We start from the raw sequence: 22,929 nt of genomic DNA, 5'->3' as shown, positions 1-22,929 counted from the left end.
TCATCTGGCTTTTATTTGGGAGAACTGGATTGCAAATACTCATGTTTGTTTTACTGCATAGTATTGTAAATTGCCATGTTTAATAGACAAAGAAGCCTGATACAAATGTAATAATACTGATCATACTGAGGCTAGTCTACGCACACAGCCGAATGAGATTATCAAGTCTTGATCTGGTAGTGTGTACTGCATCATTTCAGACTGCAGGGATGCATCTCACATTTTTTAATGTTCCTTCACATAAAAACTATCTGCAGAAAATGACAAGGAGCAAAACAAGGAAAAAGATTTGGCTTAGCCCTTTCCTTACTATGCTAGTTTCTGCTTGCTGGGAGTGTGTTTTACCCCACTAGTGGAGCATTCAAAAATATGATCCCCACTTGTAATTTGGGGTTTTTACCACCTCAAAACTTCACCATCTCATTCTTTTTCATATGTAGACCAGACCTCAGTGGTGTCCCTTCACACTGGACAGGAAAAAAACTTTACTGGGTCACACCATTTCTTCCTCTTTGCTATCAACCCTCCTTTTGCAATGGTAGGATTGAGCTCTGTATTTCCTTGTTTACATATTTAGTCAGAAAAAGGAAGTGGTGAAGTTGACTAACTGGCTGACAGGTTTTCTGAGAAAGAAGAGAGACCGTTTCGTTCATACCGGAAGCTGTTGCTCTCATCAATTTATTTGTAGCACAGTTCTGAAGAAAGCCAAAACCCTGGGAATTTAATTCAGTGAACTTACTTCATTTTACCAGTCTGGGTCACTGAGTGGGACATATGCTATAGCTGGATCACTGGCAAGATAGGCATGAACAGGTTTGTAACTGGCTAAGCAAGGAAAACAGAAATGGATTCACGAAATACTCCCTATCGCTCAGAAGTGGCCCGCTGGTCTCCAGATGAGTTGGCAGACTACCTCAGGAGGGTGAGTTTCATTCAATTGAACTGTTTTTTCTTTATGGTACAGAAAGTATTTGTGTTATAGGTATAACTTTATACAAGTCCTTGAGGAGCCATTTTTGAAAGACATGATGTAAATAAGATGAACTTGTTAGAAACTGTATTCCTAATTCACTAGCCTGAAAGGACAGCCTTCTGCTTCAACCTATCCCCATCCTTCACCATCACTGGCTTATCTATTTCATTAATTTACACATTTATAATCTGCACTTTCATAAATTAATATCTAGGCAGTGTACAACATATAAAAATAAAGTCAACAAAAATTCATAAAAACATCAACATATAGAGAGATTCATTAAAAAGAGAAAATGCATTTTGCAAAAGCCTGTCTAAACAATAGAGTTTTCAAAAGATATTTGAAAGAAGGGATGGTTCTTGCCAAACTTCTACTGGTAGGCAGTATCCCACACTAAAGGCTCGGTCCCTAATGAAGGCTTAGATCCTAACTTCCGTTCTGTAAATACAAAACAAGTTCCATTCATGGAATGGGACTTTCCTACCCCTCTTTTCCCTTTACAATCCCCTGTGCCTCTCCAAAAGTTCACTCTTGGTGGTTCACTCCAAGCCATTCTGATACTTCCCATAAGCTCATTTCAAAACAAAACCTTACAAATCTTATAGTCCTGAACTCAGAAACGCTTGCTTAACAACACTCTCAATTTTCATGGAGATACATGAAACAGTCAGAGAATCAAGAGTTCAAAGTCTAAAAAGAGAGAAAAAAAACCCAGAGCCGTTTTGGAGTTTTTTATCTGAGAGTTCTCATAATCTGTTGAAATTCATTAAAAATCAGCCATGTTCACAGAGTACCTGTAGTCCTATTACTGACCTTGCCCCATACTCTGACCTTCATCTTCTGCAGTTAAAAAGTTAAAAAAAAATGCCTGGCTGATTTTTAATTAATTTAAGAAACTTTGGCTGGCAGCCTATAACAACATGGGGCATGCTCAGTAAGAACCAACTATCAGTGTTCTAAAAGCCTCACAGCTGCTTGGCTTGCCTAATCAGGGGGCCACACCCACACCAGACTTTGATTTCATGAGAGACAGTCATGGCTTCCCTCAGAGAATCCTGGGAAGTGTAGTTTGTGAAGGGTGTTGAGAGGAGACTCCTGTTCCACTAAGAGTGCTTCAGTGGCCAGACTGGTTTAACAGTCAGCCACTCTGATTGAGGGGAACATGGCGTCTCCTAGCAACTCTCAGCACCCTTCACTAACTACACTTCCCAGGATTCTTTGAGAGAAGCCATGACTGTCCAAAGTGAAATAAAGGCCTGGTGTGGATGTGGCCAGGGACAGCTTTGGTTTAAATTTGGGTGGGAGGCTACATGTGCTTGCTGTAGAATAAAAAGGTGGGGGAAACACTGAAAAACAATGATACTGTTCACAATGTTTTCCTTTTGGAAAGGGGCTTTGCTTCTGCCCAGTGACCACCCACCCAATCTCCTCCCCTTCCCCTCCCCCAGGTCAGTGTTGGACTACAACCTGGGAGACCAGGGTTCGAATCCCCACACAGCCATGAAGCTGACTGGGTGATCTTGGGCCAGTCACTGCCTCTCAGCCCCAGAGGGAGGCAATGGTAAAACCATATCTGAATACTGTTTACCATGAAAACCCTATTCATAGGGTCACCATAAGTCGGGATCGACTTGAAGGCAGTCCATTTCCATTTTCAGACATGATTGCACAGAAATAAATCCCATTGAACTCAAAAAGAATGCAAACGATCAAACCCACCCTCCCTTCTCCTCCCTCCTATACCTTCCCTTCCTTTGCCCCTCCCTCCCCCATTCCCATCCCCTTCCAATACCCTCCTTCCCCCTCCTCCCCTCCCCTTCCTCCTCCCCATGGTCAGTTTTACCTATCTTAAGCATGATTGCATGAAAGTAAATACCACTGAACTCTATAAGCATGCAAATGATCAAACCTGCCCTCCCCCTTCCTTTGCCCCCCTCCAATACACTCCTTCCCCTTCCCCCTCCTCTCCCCATCCCCTGTGGTCAGTTTCCCCTATCCTAAGCATGATTGCAGGGGAGTAAATCCCACTGAACTCAATAAGCATGCAAATGATCAATCCATTCTCAGCAAACTTGGACAGGATCTCATTTCTTACCTCCCAGATTAAAAAGCAGGGAAATTCACTAATAGGCAAAAAACCTTGCGGTTTAAGAATGTAGCTATAGCCCACAGATATTTCTATCAAACTTTAAAAAGCAGGGAAATTGGGCAGCTATAGCGAATGCACCAGGGGAGCAGGAGACCTGACCTCCTCTCTGAGATATCGTACTGCCCTACAAATTGGTCAAAATGCAAACACAAGTTGGGTTGGTCTTTCACAGTCCAATCCTCTTCCTCTGTAGCTTGCAGGAATTTGGTAACATGTGCCTCTGAGCATATGGTGAGTGGTGGCAACACCTGCAATCAGCCCAAATAATAGAAAGAAGACATGTGCTGTGCTGATCTTGTTTTAGCAGGGAGGAAGCAACATTATTAAGACAGTTGCTATAGTTCAGATGGTCACTTTAAATATGTCTGATTTACTTTGCTGTTTTAGTGAAGTTTCCTATCGGAAATCATTTTCTTTTGTTTCTATTTCTGTGAGTATGTGAAGTACAGCAACACTGCAAAATTTACACTAAAAAACCTCCAAAAATAATTGTGGAATAATGGCACTGACTTCTGCAGAATAGTCTCCAGTGGACCTCAGGTGTGTCTCAATTTGCACAAGATAAAACAGTGGGAGGCGAAATATATTCTAGCAAAATTCTAGGTGTGCTTTATGTATTTAATTGACTGTGCCCACCTTGCCTTAAATGAAGTGGTTTAAACATAGCAGACTCAAAACATGCACCCTCTTTTTTCCAACAGCTAAGTGTCATTGCTGAAGTAGCAACATATTGTAATCAGTCTGATTTTACATCAAACTGCAGTTTCAGATTCAACTGTTAACGCACCCAAAATAGAAATAGAACATAACCTCCAGTTTGAAACACAAAAGGTTGTCTTTGCCATCATATGGCACTGAGCAATAAAAAGGCTTTGAAATTAATAAAAATAAATTTGACACAGATTTCTAGGATGAATATGAGGGAAATAAAATTTTCTAGGTTAGATTCTCTGTAGAAACATTAGTAACACAGGAAAGAAGCAAAGTAAGAACACCAACAAACATACAAAAATATAATTCTCTATCTTTGGAGGTGGCAGGTGTTGCCACCACTCACCATATGCTCAGAGGCACATGTTACCAAATTCTTGCAAGCTACACAGCAAGTGGATTGGACTATGAAAGACCAACCCAAATGGTGTTTGCATTTTGACCAATTTGTAGGGCAGTCCAATATCTCAGAGAGGAGGTCAGGTCTCCTGCTCCCCTAGTGCATTCAATATAGCTGCCCAATTTCCCTGCTTTTTAAAGTTTGATAGAAATATCTGTGGGCTATAGCTACGTTCTTAAACTGCAAGGTTTTTTCCCTATTAGTGAATATAACTATACTTTTGGATCCAGGCCATTGTCAGACACTAACTTCTCACCCCATCCCTGCCTTGTCTATCAAATATGGACTTGTAATCTCTCTGGAAAAGGGTTAGAGCTAACAAAATGTTATTAAAAAATCAGGAACACTAGTGAATCTTCAGGCATTGTGGTACAATATACGAACACTTACCAAAGATAGGAAGAGTAACTTCAGGGGCAGGGATGGTAGTAATCCATCCACTGCAGTACCTACCAGGCAGGGGGGGGCAGTACTAGAGACAAAACTGCATAAAGGCTGTCCAACATTTCTCAAAGATGGAATCACCCTGATTTTACATTAAGTGAGAGAGACAGGAAGCGTCCACAGGATGGGCAAAACTGTATATTGTTTGTAGCCTGGCAATATTAAATGCTGGGGAACCTCGCTGAGAAGATATAATTCCCAACAATCTAGAAAATGCATTTGAATTTCTACATATTTATTTCATAAATCTACAGATTTATTTTCATATAATTATCGCTCAAAAAAACTTGTGTTTAGAGAATTTAAAAACTCAGTATGTATTTCTAAATAGCTACAATCTCTGCTAATTTCACTCAGTTTCTATGAAGTTCTGGGAGTGTCCATGGGCAAATCACATATCTCTCAGCCTAACTTACATCACAGTATATTGCAAAGATAAAATAAGTTGTGTATTCCACATTGAGTGGGAGAATGGGATGAAATAACTGCGTTTAAATAAGCAAACTAGAAGCGTGCTGTAGCTTTCTTTGAATATGAAGTATGTTTTCCTTCAAATACTTTCAACTCATTTTAAATATACCCAGTTTTGTATCACCTTTTGGCAGTACTCAAATTGCAGGGGAAGAAGAGCCTGTGACTTAGCTATTGTTTTTAGAAAGCTATAGGGAGGTTGCCATATCTCTTCCAGCTCTATTCACCCCACGGCCCAGTTCTCTCTGCCTGGACCTCTCCACCGTTGCTATATTTTTCTGCAGCTGAGAAGGACAGTCTGCATTTCTTTGTTTATTCTGACTGCCTATCCAGACAGGGTTTGGCTAGCTAGTTTCTTGCCAGCATCCCCCTCCCCCATACATTAGTTTTGATCAGACTCTCCTGTCAGTCCATGTCTCCTGCTGCACCCAGGCTCCCATTTGCCTTGAGGTCTATTTTCCCCCGGTAAATAGAACAGCCTTATTCACTTTGTTTCAACTTAGATCCTCATTTCCACATTAGGGATTTTAGCACTGCTCAGACAGTACTGTTCTGCAATCAAGTGAAAATGGAATTAAAATTGTGGTTCTACATGGCACTTAACAGTGTGCGATATCCACATAAAAATTAAGCAATACCCACCCCCAAGACTACGGTTACCCAGCCCTGGAGCCTTCCCAAAGCTCCCTTGCAGAATCCACCCCATGACTGGGATGGTTTTCACATATTCCACTAACGATGCCGTTGGGCAACACATGATGTTTGTTCCCCAATAAACAGTTTCCCATTCCAGGTTTTAACCGTTAATGAGCAACATCCCCAGCTCTGTCAAGGATGAATCTGGTTCCAGAGACTCATTTCTGTTTTGCTCTGTGGCCTACTCTGAGCTCTAGTTCTTGCATGGGAATTGCCAGAAAGAACTCCCCTCCCGGAATTGCTTCCATGCACTGGAGAGCCCTGAGCCCCACTCCCTGCCTTGCATCCTTGTCCATCTTTGCCTTTGCCTCCCACTGCTTCTCCTCTTGATGTGCAAGCTTGACAGTCCCAGCTGGACTTTACAACATGGCTAGAATGGAAACAAAGTATATTTTATTTATTTATTTATTATTTTATTTATATCCCACCCTTCCTCCCAGCAGGAGCCCAGGTCAGCAAGTTATTCACAATAGTAGGGGCTTTGCCCCTGCTCACTTCACTTGCCTCCCCCACCTGTTGTCACCAGCGCTCCTTCTCACAGGTCACCAGTGGTCTCCCTCCCTCCCCCACCCCATGGGTCAGCAATGCTCCCCTGCCCCTCCTCCCCACAGGTGACCAGCATTCCTCTCCCTCCTCCCCACGGGTCACCAGCACTCCCCCTCCCTTCCCTCATGGATCACCAGCTCCCCCCTCCCCCCCACAAATCACCAGTGCTCCCTCCCCCTCCCCCCTTTGGGTCACCAGTGCACCCCCCTCTCCCTCCTGCTTCCCCTCACAGGATATCTGTCCTCCACCCTCTCTTCCCCCATGGGTCACCAACCCTCCCTCCTCCCACAGGCCTCCCACTCACCCACCCACCGATGGCCAGGGCTAGCCGGCACAAGCCGCCTCCACCCCTCCTGCTCGCTCACTCACCCATGCACCACTGTTGCCACTATTTTTGCTCTGTTGTATCTTTCAGCCAAATAATCAAAACAGAATGTAACTTGTCAGGTTTCTTTTATGAATCAGTATTTATTTATTTATTTATATTAGATTTATATCCTGCCCTTCCTCCAGTAGGAGCCCAGGGCAGCAATTAGTACTATATGGCTGTGCATTCTATCCTCAAAGGAGAGAAAAGTTTCTTCTTCATGCTACAAGAGGACTCCAAACTGGAGTCAACCATTTCATATACAAAATATGTTGGGAATTGTTTTATTCAAACCCTTAAAATGATACAAAATTAACTGAAGCTGTTAATAAAATATGTGCCCAGGAGATAAGCAGGTTCAAATGAAGGCACGATTAGATTGGGGGGGGGATTTCAGTTGCTCTGTAATTTGTGAAGACTTTTAAACCAGTGTAACTACAAAAATGTCAATCTGCATTTTATTTATTTATATATTACATTTGTATACCGCCCCATAGCCAAAGCTCTCTGGGCAGTTTACAACAATTAAAAACATTAAAAGCAAATATACAAATTTAAAAACACATTTTTTAAAAACATATGCTAAAATGTCTGGGAGAGGAGGAAAGTCTTGACCTGGCGCCAAAGAGATAACAGTGTTGGCGCCAGGCGCACCTTGTCACAGATATCATTCCATAATTTTATTCAGTTATACCTGTCACATAACAGACACAGCTGAGGTTTTTTTGTTGTGCTCTTGTTAATGTTCTTTTATCTTTGTAGCTCATTATCTTAATGCCTGCCTCTAATTATGTTAAATCTATTCGAATTAAACAAAACTTGGTACATGTTTGTTCCAGCAGGCTGGGTCAGAACTTAAACGCTCTGATAAATTGTACCCTTACATAGCATTCCTTTCAAAGTTCTTCTAATGTAAGTCCAGGTGAAGTAAATAAGTTTAGAGATAGTAAAACAGCCTTCAAAATTGTTGTCTAAGGATGCAGTCCTAGGCATGCTTTAGAGGAAGTAATTCCAGAAGTTTCCCAGTTAATGAGACTTATTTCTGAATAAACATGCATAATATGAAGTCATAAATCAGTTATAGTTTATTCAGAGATCTAGGGGATATAAATACAGGCTTTATTAAAACAAGTATATTTCTCTGAATCAACAAAAAGTGTCTCTTTTCATCTGCAGTTAAACTTCAAGGACTGTGAGAAAGTTGTAAGGAAATACAACATAACTGGGCAAAGATTTCTGGTAAGTTTTTCTATGAACTTGCGCTTTCAAAGGATGGCCATTCTTTTGGATTTTCAAAAAGATAAAATTTAAAAAATGGTGTCATTGCATGGGAGGAGAAATCTGAGTAAATGGTTAAGGAAAGTGACTAAAAGTTGAGAGAGGGTTTATGGTCACTCTGAAATGTATATGTCACATTTGCCAAGTTTTAATTACCACTTTTACACGACTACTGCACTTTTAGTTTTACTTTATAATAAGCAAATGAATAACTACAATGAGCATAATCTGTTGCACAGGCATAATAACAACATGCTGCATGTGTTTCTGTTTCAGATCATGTCTGAAAATGATATTCAAAAGTTTCCAAAGCTAAGCATGCCGTAAGTAAAAGAGATTATATAATCAAATTCTAAAAAAAGATATGTAAAATGGGTTATATGAAGCAAACTAGGGTGATCAGATGGAGAAGACAGGTAAAAGCTATTTGTCTCTCTACTTTCACCAAATGTATTTTCTTACCGCCAGCCCTGTTGTGCAAGAGGGTGAAACAACTGATTCAGGTGGCACCATGAAGAGATGACACATAAAGGCAGGAATTTGTGTCTGAGTGGGGCGGCAAGATTTTTTAAAGTGTTGGTCCTGATGTGGGGGGCACCATTTGGACTCTGCTTCAGGCAGGAAAAAGGGAATTGGGATGGATGCAGACTTAGTTGCAGTTAGTTCCCATTGAGATCAATGAGACTTAAATCATTACTAACTTCATATTGATTTCAGGGGGACCTAAGTGGAACTAAGTCTGCAAAGTGGAGTTAGTCCACTCACCCGGGAGTAAGCTCCACTGAGTTCAGTGGAATTTACTTCTGAATAGACATGATTAGGATTGCATTGTTAGTCTGGATCCAACCCATTGTATTATTTTATTTCTTATTTTATAGTTCAAGTAAAAGGGGAGTAGAATACCTGTGAAATACCTAGGCTCTTACTGGGAGGAAGGGGGGATATAAATCTAATAATAAATAAATAAATAAATAAATAAATAAATACTGCACAGTGGCCTCAATATTTTTCTATAAAGATGCACACTACTTTATCTGTGTCTCTCAAACACACACATGCACACATCCATACAAGTTATGTATCCCCTCTTTCTTGCTCTTTCACACACAAAAAGATTGAAGACAGAAGCTTGTTCATATGGCATGGTGTATGCAAAGGCCTACTGGCTCTCTCCCAACCTATGTGCATTCATCAAAGATTGTGAACAGACTTGACCCTCAGGGCATGCATAAGCAATCACCATAGGTTTGTCTGTGGTGCTTTTTGCAGGGTCCCAGACTATGCATATAGTTTGTACATTTGTAAAGTCTGTTCACAAGCTGTATTGGATATGTTAATATCAGGGCATGGCCAGTGGGTATGATCCTTACCCTCTCTCATTTCTGTGTTAACAAGACTAGACAAAGATTGTTTCCAGACAGTGGCTTAGAATTGTAAACAGGTTGCTGCGATATCACAAATGGGTAATTGGCAACAGTTTAAAAAATAATAATCAGATTTTCCTCAGAAAGGGTAACTCTGAATTAAATGGATGGGAAATAAGAGGCATTTTGATGCCAGCAATGTCATGTGGATGCTGCATGTGGAGCGCCCATCCCACAATTAACAACAATCTGGAAGCACCTCTACTTACTAAAGAGCAATAGAAGTAGTTTGACCACATATTTGCTGAATTCTGAGGCATTTGATTTCAGAACAGAATGTGTTGTCATCAAATCCCTTCCACTGTCTTGATCCTCTGATACAGCAGACATATCTCATACTCGCTCAAAACACAACCCTGACATTCACACTGTCTTTTCTCTCACGTGCACTGCTATCAGGAGTCAGGTGTCCTATTTTACATATGTCCATCCTTTAAAATCAGCTGTTAAGCCCCTCTTGTGCATGCCGTTCTGAGGCAAGACTGGTGGCAACATGCAAATGGGCTTTCCTGTTGAAATTCCCTGCCCCAGGAGATTAGGTTATATTCCTGTTTATTTCTGTTCTAACAGCAACTGAAAACATTCCTTTTTAAGCATGATTTTGATTCAGTTGCTTCTTAATGTATTGATTGTGAGTGCTGCTCTTTGCATTCTTGTATTTTGCTGCTGTTTTTAGTTGGAAAGCCTTCCCCAACTTTCAGATGTTTTGGACTAAAATTCCCATCAGCCCCAGCCAGTGTGTCTGTGCTGGCTAGGCTGATGGAAGTTGTAATCCAAAACATCTGGATGGCTGATCTAGAAAGTGCAGGCTACTTTGTTATTGCAGAGTTAGTGAAAATATTCAACTTAAAATAGTCAGAAAATATAAAATAATCCAGCCAAACATTTTACAGTAGGGCCCCGCTTTACAGCACTTCACTTTATGGCGCTTCGCTAATGCAGCGGTCTCAATTAGACACAATTAGACTAAAGCCCCACTCATATGGCACTTGTTCCGCTTTTACGGTGGTTTTCAGATGTCGAGCACCATTCTATTCAATCAGTTCTGCTTTTCACCGGGGGTCCAGAACGTAACCTGCCGTATGAGTGGGGCCCTACTGTAAAAAACAACAACCCACAAACAATTTTAAGGTCTAGTTCACACAACTATGGGATGAGGTGCATATATAAATAAATAAAAGGCATACCTCAGTAGTTGTCTGCACTCCAGATGAAAGGTAGGGGTTAGTTCTCTACCTTATCCATGTACCTCTCCTAGATGTTAAGGAGAATCATCTTGTTGTAGCTTCCTTCCTGTCATGCTAGTGGTAACATCCAGACAGAGAAGCAAAATAGAAATCACATTAAAAGTGTCATTTGAAAACACATGAGGTTTTAAAATAAAATTAATAGCAGACAAGGGCTACAATACGTAGGGAGAGTTGTTTTTACTCCACCCTCCACAGCTGCTATCCTAACAAAAATCACCTTGTGCTGATATTAACGCTAACAGTGCAGGGGAGAACATTTCTTATGGATTCATAACTGTGGAACTGAAGTCAGCTGAATTTAAATTTTGCTAGATAATACCATTATTTAGCACTTTTAAGAAACTATCTGTTGTATGCTGTTCTCAATTTCCAACATAAGAAATGTCAGTAATCAGGTCTGGTAGGAAATCATATACACAGAACTTGCTTAAAAGCATGGTCTTCTTTCTCATTAGTCCCCTGAAGCATACCATTCAAGTTATCCCAAAGGGCGACCACAAATGGTATAACAACAACTGCTTAGATTTGTGTAGGTGGACGTTCCTATTTGATAAAAGGACTGGCTTGTTACCATTACTAAACATTATCCAGTCCAACCAACATTCCTCACAGCTTTAAGAGTTTTCTCATATAAAACATTTATTTTTATCCCCTTCTTCCCTGAGAGCTAGTAACTTAACGGGGCCAGCCCATTACAGGAGCAAGTCAAGAGGCGATGGGTACTCATTCTCTGGAAGTATTTGAGCAGAATCTGAACAGCCGTCAAGGTTACTGTAGTTGAATTCTGCATTGTAGATCCTGCACTGAGCAGGGGGTTGGACTAGTTGATCTCCAAGATCCCTTCCAACTCTATAATTCTGTGATTCCTACTCCTTATGGCTGCTGCTTCCCGGTGAGATCAAAAGCCTCAAATTTGTTTCTCTGCCCTTTAACATCAGTGAGGCCAAAAGAGTGACTGAGGAGTATCGGTTTGCATTTGTCAAGGGAAGTTGTAATGTTACTGGTGTGGATGCAAAATTATGTGAGCTAATTTTAGAATTATATTGACTGAGAGTTGTTTGGTATGTGATTAATATCTGGCTTTCTGTGAAGTGAGAGCTGAAGTGGGTCAGATTTTCACCCTTGTAAGAGCAGGATGGAGTGGGTGCATAGGTTTTTCCCAACTCCCACCCTTCCCCTTTTTATGGTTATTGGGCTTTCATCACTGGTGGTGTTAACACCCTAGCCTTTAAAGCTCATCCAATTCTAATCAGGCCCATAGTCCAGAGGTTTCCTGCTGCTCCTGTAGATCTACATACTACTTTTGTTTTGCCTTCCACGTCATCCTAGACGTTATTGCAAGCGGGTTGCCCCACATTCCTACCTCTTGCTATTTGGAATTATGACTGGGAGCAAATTTAAAGTGTACCAAACACTTTGATCAGTCTATGTGGGAGGGAGACAGGAACATGAGTAATATTTTCTGCAAGTCTGCTGCCTGGTCTTATCCTTAATCAAATGCAACCCCCACCCCCTAACTAAGCTGTGTGGTTTTTATACTTCCTTCCTTAGCTGCAGATTCATAGGCCTAGTGCTTGAAATAGTCTAGAAAAGAAAGGTGCAGAGGAACTGCCGTTCCCTCTAACATTTCATAAAGGAATCCATTAAAACTCTGTACTTTGAGTAACAGATACACAGCAGAGTTAGGACTGTGCACCTATAGCACTGGTCAAATATTCGCTGAAACTTTACCAGCTGTTTAGGGAGGGGGGAAGAAGGGAGCAGAAGAACACTATTCAACACCCAGCCCATAAAAGCTAGGTTGCTGGCATGTTCATAGCAGTCCATTATATACAGCAAGGGCACATTATTTTCATGCAAAAGGTTACATCCCTAGGTAGAATTGGGAAAAAGTGTCTTAAACACTGTAGAGCTGTAGCCATTCCTTGGGGACAGCATTGAATTAAATCAGGTGTCGCCACCTTTTTTGGACCAGAGGGCACATTTCAAATTTTGAGAGAGTGCTGGGGAAACCAGTTACAAAATGGTTGCTATGAGGGGGGGATATGGAATAACACTGACTGACTGCTGTGGGTGTGACATAACACACAATTAGAGTAGTCTTAAGTGAAGTTTTTTCCATAATTGCATTTCCATACTAGAAAATGATTGACCTGTTGAATTTCTGCCTGCCATATAGCTGTTAAGGGTGCAATAGCCATGTTTTCCCCCAATGCCAACCCTAAACCAAAGGCTAGGCTGCAATCCTGTACCCACTTACCCGGAAGTGAACCCCATTAAACTTAAAGACATTAACTTCTGAATAGACATGTATACCATTGTGCTGTAAGTTAGTTGTACAGCTAATTCTTAATGAGTCTCTGGTCTTTAGCTCCTGCAGAGCAGGAGACATGCCGAAGCCTCTTTGCAAAGTTTCCTTTTGCCTTTTGTGGGGAGGGGGATTCTTTAACATTGTAGTGGTTAAGGTGTTGGACTATGACCTGGGAGACCAGGGTTCGAATCCCCACACAGCCATGAAGCTCACTGGGTGGCCTTGGGCCAGTCACTGCCTCTCAGCCTCAGAGGAAGGCAATGGTAAACCACCTCTGAATACTGTTTACCATGAAAACCCTATTCAAAGGGTCACCATAAGTCGGATTGACTTGAAGGTAGTCCATTTTCATTTTATTATGCAGTAATATTTGCAACAAATAATTTCTAGGCACTACCTGATCTCAGGAGAACCCAGCATAGGAAAGATGCATCCTGGTTGCTAGGGGAAAATGAAGGTCAAACTATGGAGATTCCAAGGACTAAAATGAAAGAAAAAAAAAACAGAAGTGGGAAAACTGCAGTAAAAGGGAGAGCAAAACAGCAGCTCTTTAGGACACCAGGGATTCTTATTGCAGAATGTCCAAACAACTCATCAATCACAGCTCTAACTTCACTCATTGGCTAATAACACTGGTAAGCAGGAGCAGCCAGGCTGGCTCATTTGTTTCACAGAAATCACTTAGAAGGGAACCTGCACACTTTGCTCCATAACTTTCTTTCTAAGTGGGCTAGAGACTTTAAAAATGAAAACTCAGAGTCTGGGCTACCTGCTAGGGGTGCTACTGAAGGCACCATGGTGCCCGCAGGCAATGGGTTGGCAACCCCAGCAATACATGAACTAAAACATATTGATCCTTCAAAATTCGCAGTGCAGCTCTCAGGCCAACTAATGTGTATGAAAATGCACATACTTGGGTAAAGTGTGTGTAAAAATGCATATATTAGTGAAAAAGTGAAAATGCATTATATTAGAGGAAGTGGCTTGCAAAAATGTGCATATTAGGCAAAATTGCATACAAATGTGTATATTAGGAGAAATTCTCTTGCTAATTTTTATGAGCACTAAAAAAATCTGCAAACTGATGTGGAACTGTGGACAACTGAATTTAAGATTGGAGAAATGAGAAACCAAAATTGCCAGATTCACCCATCCGTAATAACTTCTTTAGTAATACCAATCAACCTTGCTTTCCACCAGTTTTCCTGAAACAGATGCTAAGCTAACCAGCCTGTAATTATCTGGTTCCCTTTTAGTAATTGGTGTGACACTGGCCACCTTCCAGTCCTCAGGTGTGGAGACTGATCTTAGGGACAAGTTACGTACTTTTGTTAGGAGAGCAACAGTTTCACATTTCATTTCTTTGGTGGATACCCAGTGATTTGTCAGTTTTTAATTTGTCAGTAAGGTGTAGAGCTGTGTTTCTTGTCCCCACTATATTTATGTGTTTAGCAATGTGACCCTCAAATTCTCCCCCCCATCCTTATTGTCTGTTTGCATTTATTTTGCCAATATTTATTTATTACATTTTATCACATTGCCTTCCTCCATCGATCTTAGGTTGGCACACATAGGTGTCCTTTCCCTGCTTTATTGTCACAACAAATATTTTTGTTTGTTTGTTTGTTTGTTTGTTTAAATGTCCTGCCTTTCTACATATAGCACCTAAGACTAAAAGCTAAAAACTACAAAATTACAATAAAACAGTTAACAAAACCTATCACAATGAAATGAAGAGAGGAGATAGTCAGTGATAAATGAAACACCAAACAGTTGCTGCAATTAAACATGTTACCTTTGCTTTTTTTACTTTGCTTTTTAATTAAAATCAGCTTGACAGCTCTTCTAAATAAAAAGGTCACCTCAGCAGAACAATACCAGAGAGGGAACTGGTCAGACTTTCTAGAAAGAGAGTTCTAAAGTTTGGGCCCTCCCACGGAATCCTCTGTCTCATGTCTCAGATATTGATGGGACTGGGAGAAGGGCCCCTAGAAGATTTCAACTCATAAGCTTGAACAGAGTAAAGTAGTCCTTTTAGGTAGCCTGGTTTCAAGCAATTTGGGGATTTATAGATCAAAACAAGCACTTTGAATTGGGGCCAGATAAGAACCAGTAGCCAATGAAAATGTACCAGTGGGTCACATACTCTCTATAAGTGGACCCAGTCAACAGTCTGGTTGTAGCATTCTGAATCAGCTGAAGTCTTCAAAGGCAGCCTCACAGAAAACATGTTAATGTAATTGCCGCCCTGGACTCTTACTGGGAGGAAGGGTGGGATATAAATCTAATAAATAAACAAAATAAATAAATAATCTGAACAAGGTGTTACCATGGCCAGATAGGACACTTCTAAGAATAAGTATCATTGGCATACCTGACTCAGCTGTCCAAAGATTAGGGTTGCCATATTCCAGTTCCACAAATCCGGGCAGGCTAATTTGCATATTATTTGTATATTATGCAAAGTATTTGCATATTAATATTTGGATTGTCCAGTTGTTTTGTTTTTGCACCTAGGAATTACCACCAAAAACTGGGGAAAGATGTGAGAAATCTTTTTTTTAAAAGCAACATTTTCAGCCTTAAATGCCTAGAGTCTAGTTTCCAACACTATGGAATATTTATCGATTGATTAAGAGGATTTATATTCTGCCCTTCTGCTCTTAAAAACAGAGCTCAGCACAGCTCACAAATATAATAAAAACAATAAAAATGCACAATCAATATAAAAAAAAATAAAAACACAAAATAGCAACAAACATAAAGTAAGTCAGGGCAGCAGTACGGTTAACCATTACATATACGATATATTTCAGAGATGTGGTGGGTGGAGAAAAACAAGAAGCCAAAATGTTAGGAAAAGTAGTCTTTCACGTCACATGCTCAGTTCTAAATACTGTTGCAGCAAGTTTTACAAGTTCCTCCAGTGCACTGGTTCCACTGGTGCAGGCACTCAGACATTCAAGGTATCTGTATGTTTCTTAGGTTTTATAAAAGCAGAGCTTTGCTTAACTCAACATTTCTTCTCCCTTTGATCAACCACATCTACACAGGTTCCACCTCCATACTCAAAATGAAACTGGGCCTGGAAGTGTGCAACAACCCCACACATACCTTGCTAATTAGATTACCAATGCCAGGATGTCTGTCTCCTGCTCCCCCCCCCACCGGGCATCATGAAAGACCCAGTCCTGGGCTCAGAAAGAAAATAAATATCTGGTTCTCTTCAAAGTACTGATAAGCCTCTTGTTTTAATTAAAATAATAATTATAAAATCTTGCTCTTATCACTAATGGGAGTTAATTATCTTGCATATGCTGCTGTTGCTTCTATGGCTGTAACAGAGTGAGGTTAAAGATAAGTGAAATGCAAATAGGAAAAAAACAACACAAAAGGCAGTAACACTTTCCTAAATGTAATACCATACCAACCACAACAAGATTCCTATGAGTAAGGCAGAAAATTAAGCATCTCACAACCAGTCAGGATTCGTAACCAAAAACCAAAAATATGATAAATGAAGAAATATTTATATAAGCATGACTATCAAATATATTTATTATTTACACAAACTGTAAAGATATTTATAGTGCAATCCTAGGTTTATTTATTCAGAAGCAAGTCCCAGTGTATTCAGTGAGGCTTACTCAAACAGGGACAGAAATGCAACCTCAAGCGATAAGCAACTTCATTCACACAACCGAAAATTCCGAATCATAAGACTCCATACATGCACACGCACACACTGCAGATGTATAAATACATAAAGCCTACATAACAGTTTATTGTCAAACCAGTTGGTCATTGCAGAAAAATCAGTATTAATTTTAAAGAAATCAGTATTAGTTTCCTACAGAATAAAAACTGTAATACCTAAGTAAGCCCTGCCTACTTGCTTTAAAATAGGACTTAAGGGGGGGGGGACAGAAAGAGTTAGAACACAAACACATTTTTTTTTACATTCACTCCAAAGTCCCATTGATTTTCAGCACATTCATAACCATGTCTACTCAAAAGTAAGTCCTATTGAATTCAATGGGATTTACTCTGGGCATATGGGATTAGCATTGCTTTTACAAAAGCAAGTATTGGGAAGGTTTTCAAAACACTGTCCAGGATCTGACTCCTGCACACAAGAGGAAAAAAACTGAAATGAATATACTTACCCAATTTATGAGATTTTCAGATAAACAGGGGGGGAAACCACCATTTTCTGGCATTGCAATGAGGTTTTCTAGACACTGCCTCAGGTCAATGAAACTGAAACACAACCCTGGCTTCACTGATTGGCTGCGATCCTGAACGGGCAGGGTTAAAGCTACGAAGTGCTATACAGTACTGTTTAAAGAAAGATTTAATAGTCGGGGGCGGCTGACGTTTTTATGTATATCTCGAGAACCGGACCACCTATAAACTTTTTTTTTAATTAAAGCTAAGAATCCAGGCCACCTAAGGGGCTAAACGGGCGCCAGGTGGCATGCAAAGAATCTGGGTAAAACCCAGCTAACCGGGCAATATGGCAACCCTACCAAAGATACTCTTGGTTACCACTGAAATTTTGATATCCAGGATCAAGGATGAATCCATGAGAACACCCAAACTATGAATCTGAGTCTTCAAAGGGAGTGCAACCCACCCAAGATTAAAGATTTAAAGATACATTTCAAAGGATGACTGTGTTTTGCTTCTCACATTGTTTTGGAAAATGTGAATTTCAGAAATGTGAACTTAATTGAATTTCTACCCTGTCCATATCCAAGATAGGTTTGATCTCTGATAGTTTAGGGTGACAGATGGTGCCATCCAATGAAACTTAATAGTGGGTTATTTGGGACATAAAACAGGAAGCATTACTTGACACAGCTCCTACATAACTATGGAATTTGCTTCCATGAGATGTAGTGATGGCCACTAACTTAGAGACAGCTTTAGAAGGGGATTAGATGAATTAATGGTGATAAGGTTATAAATGGCTACTAGTTATGATGGGCATATTTTCCTGCAGTATCAAAGGCAGTAAGCCTCTGAATACCAGTTGCTGGAGGACATAAGCAAGAGTGGTCAATTGTGCATGACCCCTGCTTGTGAGCTGCCTGTATGCATGCAATTGGCCTTTGTGAGAAACAGGATGCTGGACTAAATAGGCCTCTGGTGTATTAAGCAGGGCCCTTCCTATGTTATATTATTACTATAAAATTACATTTATTATTCATCGTTCAAATACATAAACAACAACTTTTAAAACATATTTTCAAATCCTCATGCAATTACAAGTTCAAAACAATAAAAAATTGAGTAACATGTTATTACTGTATTAATCAAGAAAGGGATTCCAGTTAACTTTGAAACTATCCCACCTCTGTCTTTTTCCATAGTTCTTAAGAGTTAATTAGGCCATACTTGCCAAATCCCACATTCAGTCCAGCCACTCTTTTAATGAAGATAAATTTTGAGACCTACAGTGTTTTGCATAACTTAATCTTGCTTCATTAACTGTATGACTTACTAATGCTTTATTTATCCAATGGATTGAACCCTCAATATCATTTCAAAAGAGTGAGTTTCATAGCCTACAATGTTTTCCATTATAACTTTAATATCCCCCCCAAAATATTTCCATCAGCAAGCATTCCCACCATAGATGATAACATTCATGGAAGGCAAATTAAATGACATAAGCATAAAGCTTTTGCGTTGGGTTTCATGCTCTACTAATCACAACAATCCTGAAATGACATTAGTACATTGGTGAGTTTTCAAAAGCTGTTGTTCTTATGTGGAAACAAAGCAGCAATTTTCCATCTAGAGTTCCACTAAAAGGAGATGGCATGCTTTGATACTAACTTGAGAACAATGTCAAGCATTCATGGGATTTTCAAGATGGGATGTCCTCAGATTGTTTGTTTCCAGCAGCAAGTGTGTGTCTAAACCACTACCCATGATTCACTTCAGAGGCCCTTCTAGAAGCCTCATTCCCAATTATGAAAGAACACAACGATGCATAAATAGCTTTATTTAGATATACCTAAGGTAACCTTTTGCCACCTGCAAGCGTGCTGCCAGAGGCGTTGGGGAGAGATCTCGTGTGCCAACTCCAGCCCCCCAGGATGCCCTGCTTGGACCTTCAAACGTTTCCCTGCCAACTCACTGCCTGCCCCCTGAAGTCGAGCTGGCACCTAGTGAGCCTGTACTGTCCAATGAGCAAGCAGAGGCTCGCCCCCCTTCACCCCACACGAGATGACATGAGAAGCAGTTCGGTCAGAGGGAGGGTCTTCGAAGGAGTCAGAGGTTACAAGTGAAGACCCTGACTACTTAAGGCGGTGCCCCTTTGATTAGGGTGCTGAGTTATCTTAGTCCACATGCTGCAGAGGATGCTTAGTTAGCATGGTTAGCATCAGTAGTGAGCTAGTCTAGCCAGACCTATGAGACGCACTGCCTTTGGTGTAACAGTGACTCTAATAAAGCAAGAATTATTGCCAAACTTGCCTCCTGTGTCAAGCTCTGGGCAGGACACATATAATAGTTTATTGTCAAAACCAGTTGGCCATTGCAGAACATTTTTTTAAAGTATTAGTTTCCTGCCAAATAAAAGCAGTGACCCCTAAGTAAGCCCTGCCTATCTGCTTAAAAAAAAGGACCAGAGGACGAGAGAAAGATTTATAACACAATCCTTTTCTATGTTCATTCAAAAGTCCCACTGATTTTCAGCGCAATCCTAACCATGTCTACTCAAAAGTAAGTCCTACTGAATTCAGTGGTGTTTACTCCCAGGTATGTGGAATTAGCATTGCAGCTTTACCCTCAGAAAAGCTTCATATTGGGAAGGTTTTCAAAGCGGGTTATGAATAAGACAAATAAACTGCCCTCTTCAACAATCCAGTAAAATTTAAACTTGTTTGACTCCTTAACTAGAAAAGTATAACACTGCAACATGTACACTTTTTAAGACTTTTGTTCATAAATTATTTGAAAGATAAAATGTATAATACAGTAGGGCCCCGCTTTACAGCGATTCGCTTTACAGCAATTTGCTAATACAGCGGTCTCAATTAGACGCAATTAGACTAAAGTCCCACTCATACGGCGCTTGTTCTGCTTTTATGGTGGTTTCCGGGCATCGCATGCCATTCTATTCAATGGGTTCCGCTTTTCAGCGGTTTTCACTTTACAGCGGGGGTCTGGAACGTAACCCACCGTATGAGTGGGGCCCTACTGTATGCCATTTTTTGCAAGTAATTAAAAAAACCTGCATGCACACTTTTACTATCATTATAACATTATTTACTGTGTATGCCTGCCAAGTTTCTGCTGTGATCTTCTGTTATAGTCCAATCCTATGAATTTTTACTCAGAACCAAGTTCAAATCTTGTACAGAGAAAATACTCTTTATGCTGCTGAAAGCTACTGTATATATTTACAGAATTCCTGATGTGAGCAAGCAGGAAAAGGAAACTGTTCTCAGAACTTGACATGGGATTTATGGGTCAATAAATCTTGTCAATCACAACCCTGACTTCACGTATTGGCTAAAAACCTGAAAAGCAAGGATTAGAGCAGCCGGCACTAACAGAAGTTGCGGGTGGGGGCTGACGTTTTGGTTTATATCTTTTGAACCAGACCACCTAGAAACTTAATTTTTTTTAAAAAATGAAAGCTAAGTGTCCATAGATTTGGGTGACTCACCCAGAGACGCTGAGAGAACCCCTGAAAACTGGTGTCTCTGGGTGAAAACTGGACACCTGGCAATCCTAAACCCAGTCTTTGTAGTCAACAGTATTACTCCATCCACCACCCATCCCATAGTTGCTAATTCTCTGGAGAGATTTTCAGAGAGAAAACAAACAGTCTTATTAGAGAAATCAACTTACTTAGAGGGAAGTTACACTGAAACTCCTTAAAAACTTCAAACATTTTCCAAGGAAATATGTTTAGAGAAGAGAGAGAAAAGGGGAAAACTCCTACTAAGGTCAAATATATTTCACAGACCCAATTTTTTTAATGGACTCCAACAAACATTGATACCCTTTTGACATTCCATGGAGAACATATGAAAGGACCATAAGGAAAAGGATCCTAAAATCTGGCGTGGGGGGGCTGTTGCAGAAGGGAGAAATAGCCAAAGATTAAGTGGAGGCAAGCGACTTTCTACTTGCCTCCACATGATTTTGGGCAGAGCTTGGAAAATTTACTTTTTTGAACTACAACTCCCATCAGCCCAATCCAGTGGCCATGCTGGCTGGGGCTGATGGGAGTTGTAGTTTAAAAAAGTAACTTTTCCAAGCTCTGATTTTGGGCAATTCCTATGCCACATCCGAAGCTTTTTCTGGGGGTCCTCGAATCTTCAGGAGAGGCTTTGAGGGGATGTGCAGGATCTGCAGTGGTGAAGAAGGGTGAAAATACACCCTTACGTGAGTGGACTTCTAAGTTGCACATCATTAGGTATGTGTTCATTTTTTCGTGTATCTCTACTGAGGGCTGTGGATTATTTGTTGTTTAATGCTCTCCTTCCTGCCTTTGCATATAGAATATGTTTTAAAATATTAAATGTGCTCTACTGGGCATAATTGCAGTGTCATCAAAATAATTCTTGAGCATTCATTATGCAGTACCAGCACACTGAGGGTAGAAACATATTCACCGTTCTGCCGGTTCCAGTGCATCTCCACCTCTCTCTTCTGAAAACGAGGGCACATGACGCTAGTCAAACCCCACCCCTTTTTAGTGTAAAACCTGGTGGGAGCAGCTTGAGTGCATTTTTTTAAAATTCAGCTTCACAGAGATTTCGCAACTAATGCAGATCAACCCATTCCCCCTCCAACTGTGGCTAACCTCCAAATTAGATTACTGCAATGCACTCTACGTGGGGCTGCCTTTGAAGACGGTTCAGAAACTGCAGCTTGTGCAAAATGCAGCAGCCAGATTGGTAACAGGGACCAGACGGTCCGAACATATAAAACCAATTCTGGCCCGTTTGCATTGGCTGCCTGTATGTTTCTGAGCTGAATTCAAGGTGCTGGTCTTGACCTATAAAGCCTTACATGGCTTGGGACCACAATACCTGATGGAATGTCTCTCCCGATATGAACTCACCTGTACACTATGTTCAAGATCAAAGGCCCTCCTCCAGGTGCCTATTCCAAGGGAAGCTCGGAGGGTGGCAACAAGGGAGAGGGCCTTGTAAGTGGTGGCCCCCAAATTATGGAATGATCTCCCTGATGAGGTGCGCCTGGCACCAACACTGTTATCTTTTCAGCGCCAGGTCAAGACTTTCCTCTTCTCCCAGGCATTTTAGCATGTGTTTTAATTTGTTTTTATATTGTTTTAAATTTTAAAATTGTGTTTTAAATTGTTTTTAAAATATGTGTTTTAAATTGTATATTTGTTTTAATGTTTTTGATTGCTGTAAACTGCCCAGAGAGCTTTGGCTATGGGGCAGTATACAAGTGCAATAAATAATAGAAGCGATTTCATCTGGCGACTAATGTGTTTACAGCCTCATACTGAGAATTCTGCTTTTCTGGTGCTTTTTAGGTGCCTAAATAGGAGGAAAAAATATGATAGGTTTGATTTATTCTTTTGTAGAGAAGGATACAATTTTTACTTGAAAAGCTTTATTTTTTATTATAAAAATATTATTTAAAGCATACACTCTCTTTACCTTTTTTATCTTTCCAAAAACTGAGTAGGCCAACATTCTGTTTATATAGGAGAGTAGTTTTAAAGTAGTTAACAGTTTTAATAGATAGGGGAATCTCTACAAGAGACTTTTCTAATTATGTTCATTCAAGAATAAGGTAAGTTATAGAGGTGGAGGGAACTGTGGACTTTAAACCACATTTGTACATCGTGCTAAACCATGGTTTAGTGTGATGTGCACAAGCAGGAATAAACCTAAGGCTTGCACA

The 22,929-nt window shown here is 40.4% G+C and overlaps 1 protein-coding gene across 1 annotated transcript in view; it reads left to right on the top strand.

Annotated features, from left to right (window-relative positions):
• Window positions 1-621: 621 nt before the first annotated feature.
• LCP2 (lymphocyte cytosolic protein 2) overlaps window positions 622-22,929 on the top strand; it is a 53,044-nt gene continuing 30,736 nt past the window's right edge. The window contains exons 1-3 of the mRNA XM_061616813.1: window positions 622-922; window positions 7,937-7,999; window positions 8,315-8,361. Of these exons, the coding sequence (XP_061472797.1) occupies window positions 845-922; window positions 7,937-7,999; window positions 8,315-8,361 (188 nt within the window). The 5' untranslated portion in view covers window positions 622-844. The remainder of the gene's footprint in view (window positions 923-7,936; window positions 8,000-8,314; window positions 8,362-22,929) is intronic.

The sequence above is a fragment of the Rhineura floridana genome, chromosome 3 (genome assembly GCF_030035675.1).
Source record: "Rhineura floridana isolate rRhiFlo1 chromosome 3, rRhiFlo1.hap2, whole genome shotgun sequence".
NCBI lineage: Eukaryota > Metazoa > Chordata > Lepidosauria > Squamata > Rhineuridae > Rhineura > Rhineura floridana.
Note: the sequence above shows the minus strand (reverse complement) of the source record. Positions and strands in the feature narration are given on the sequence as shown.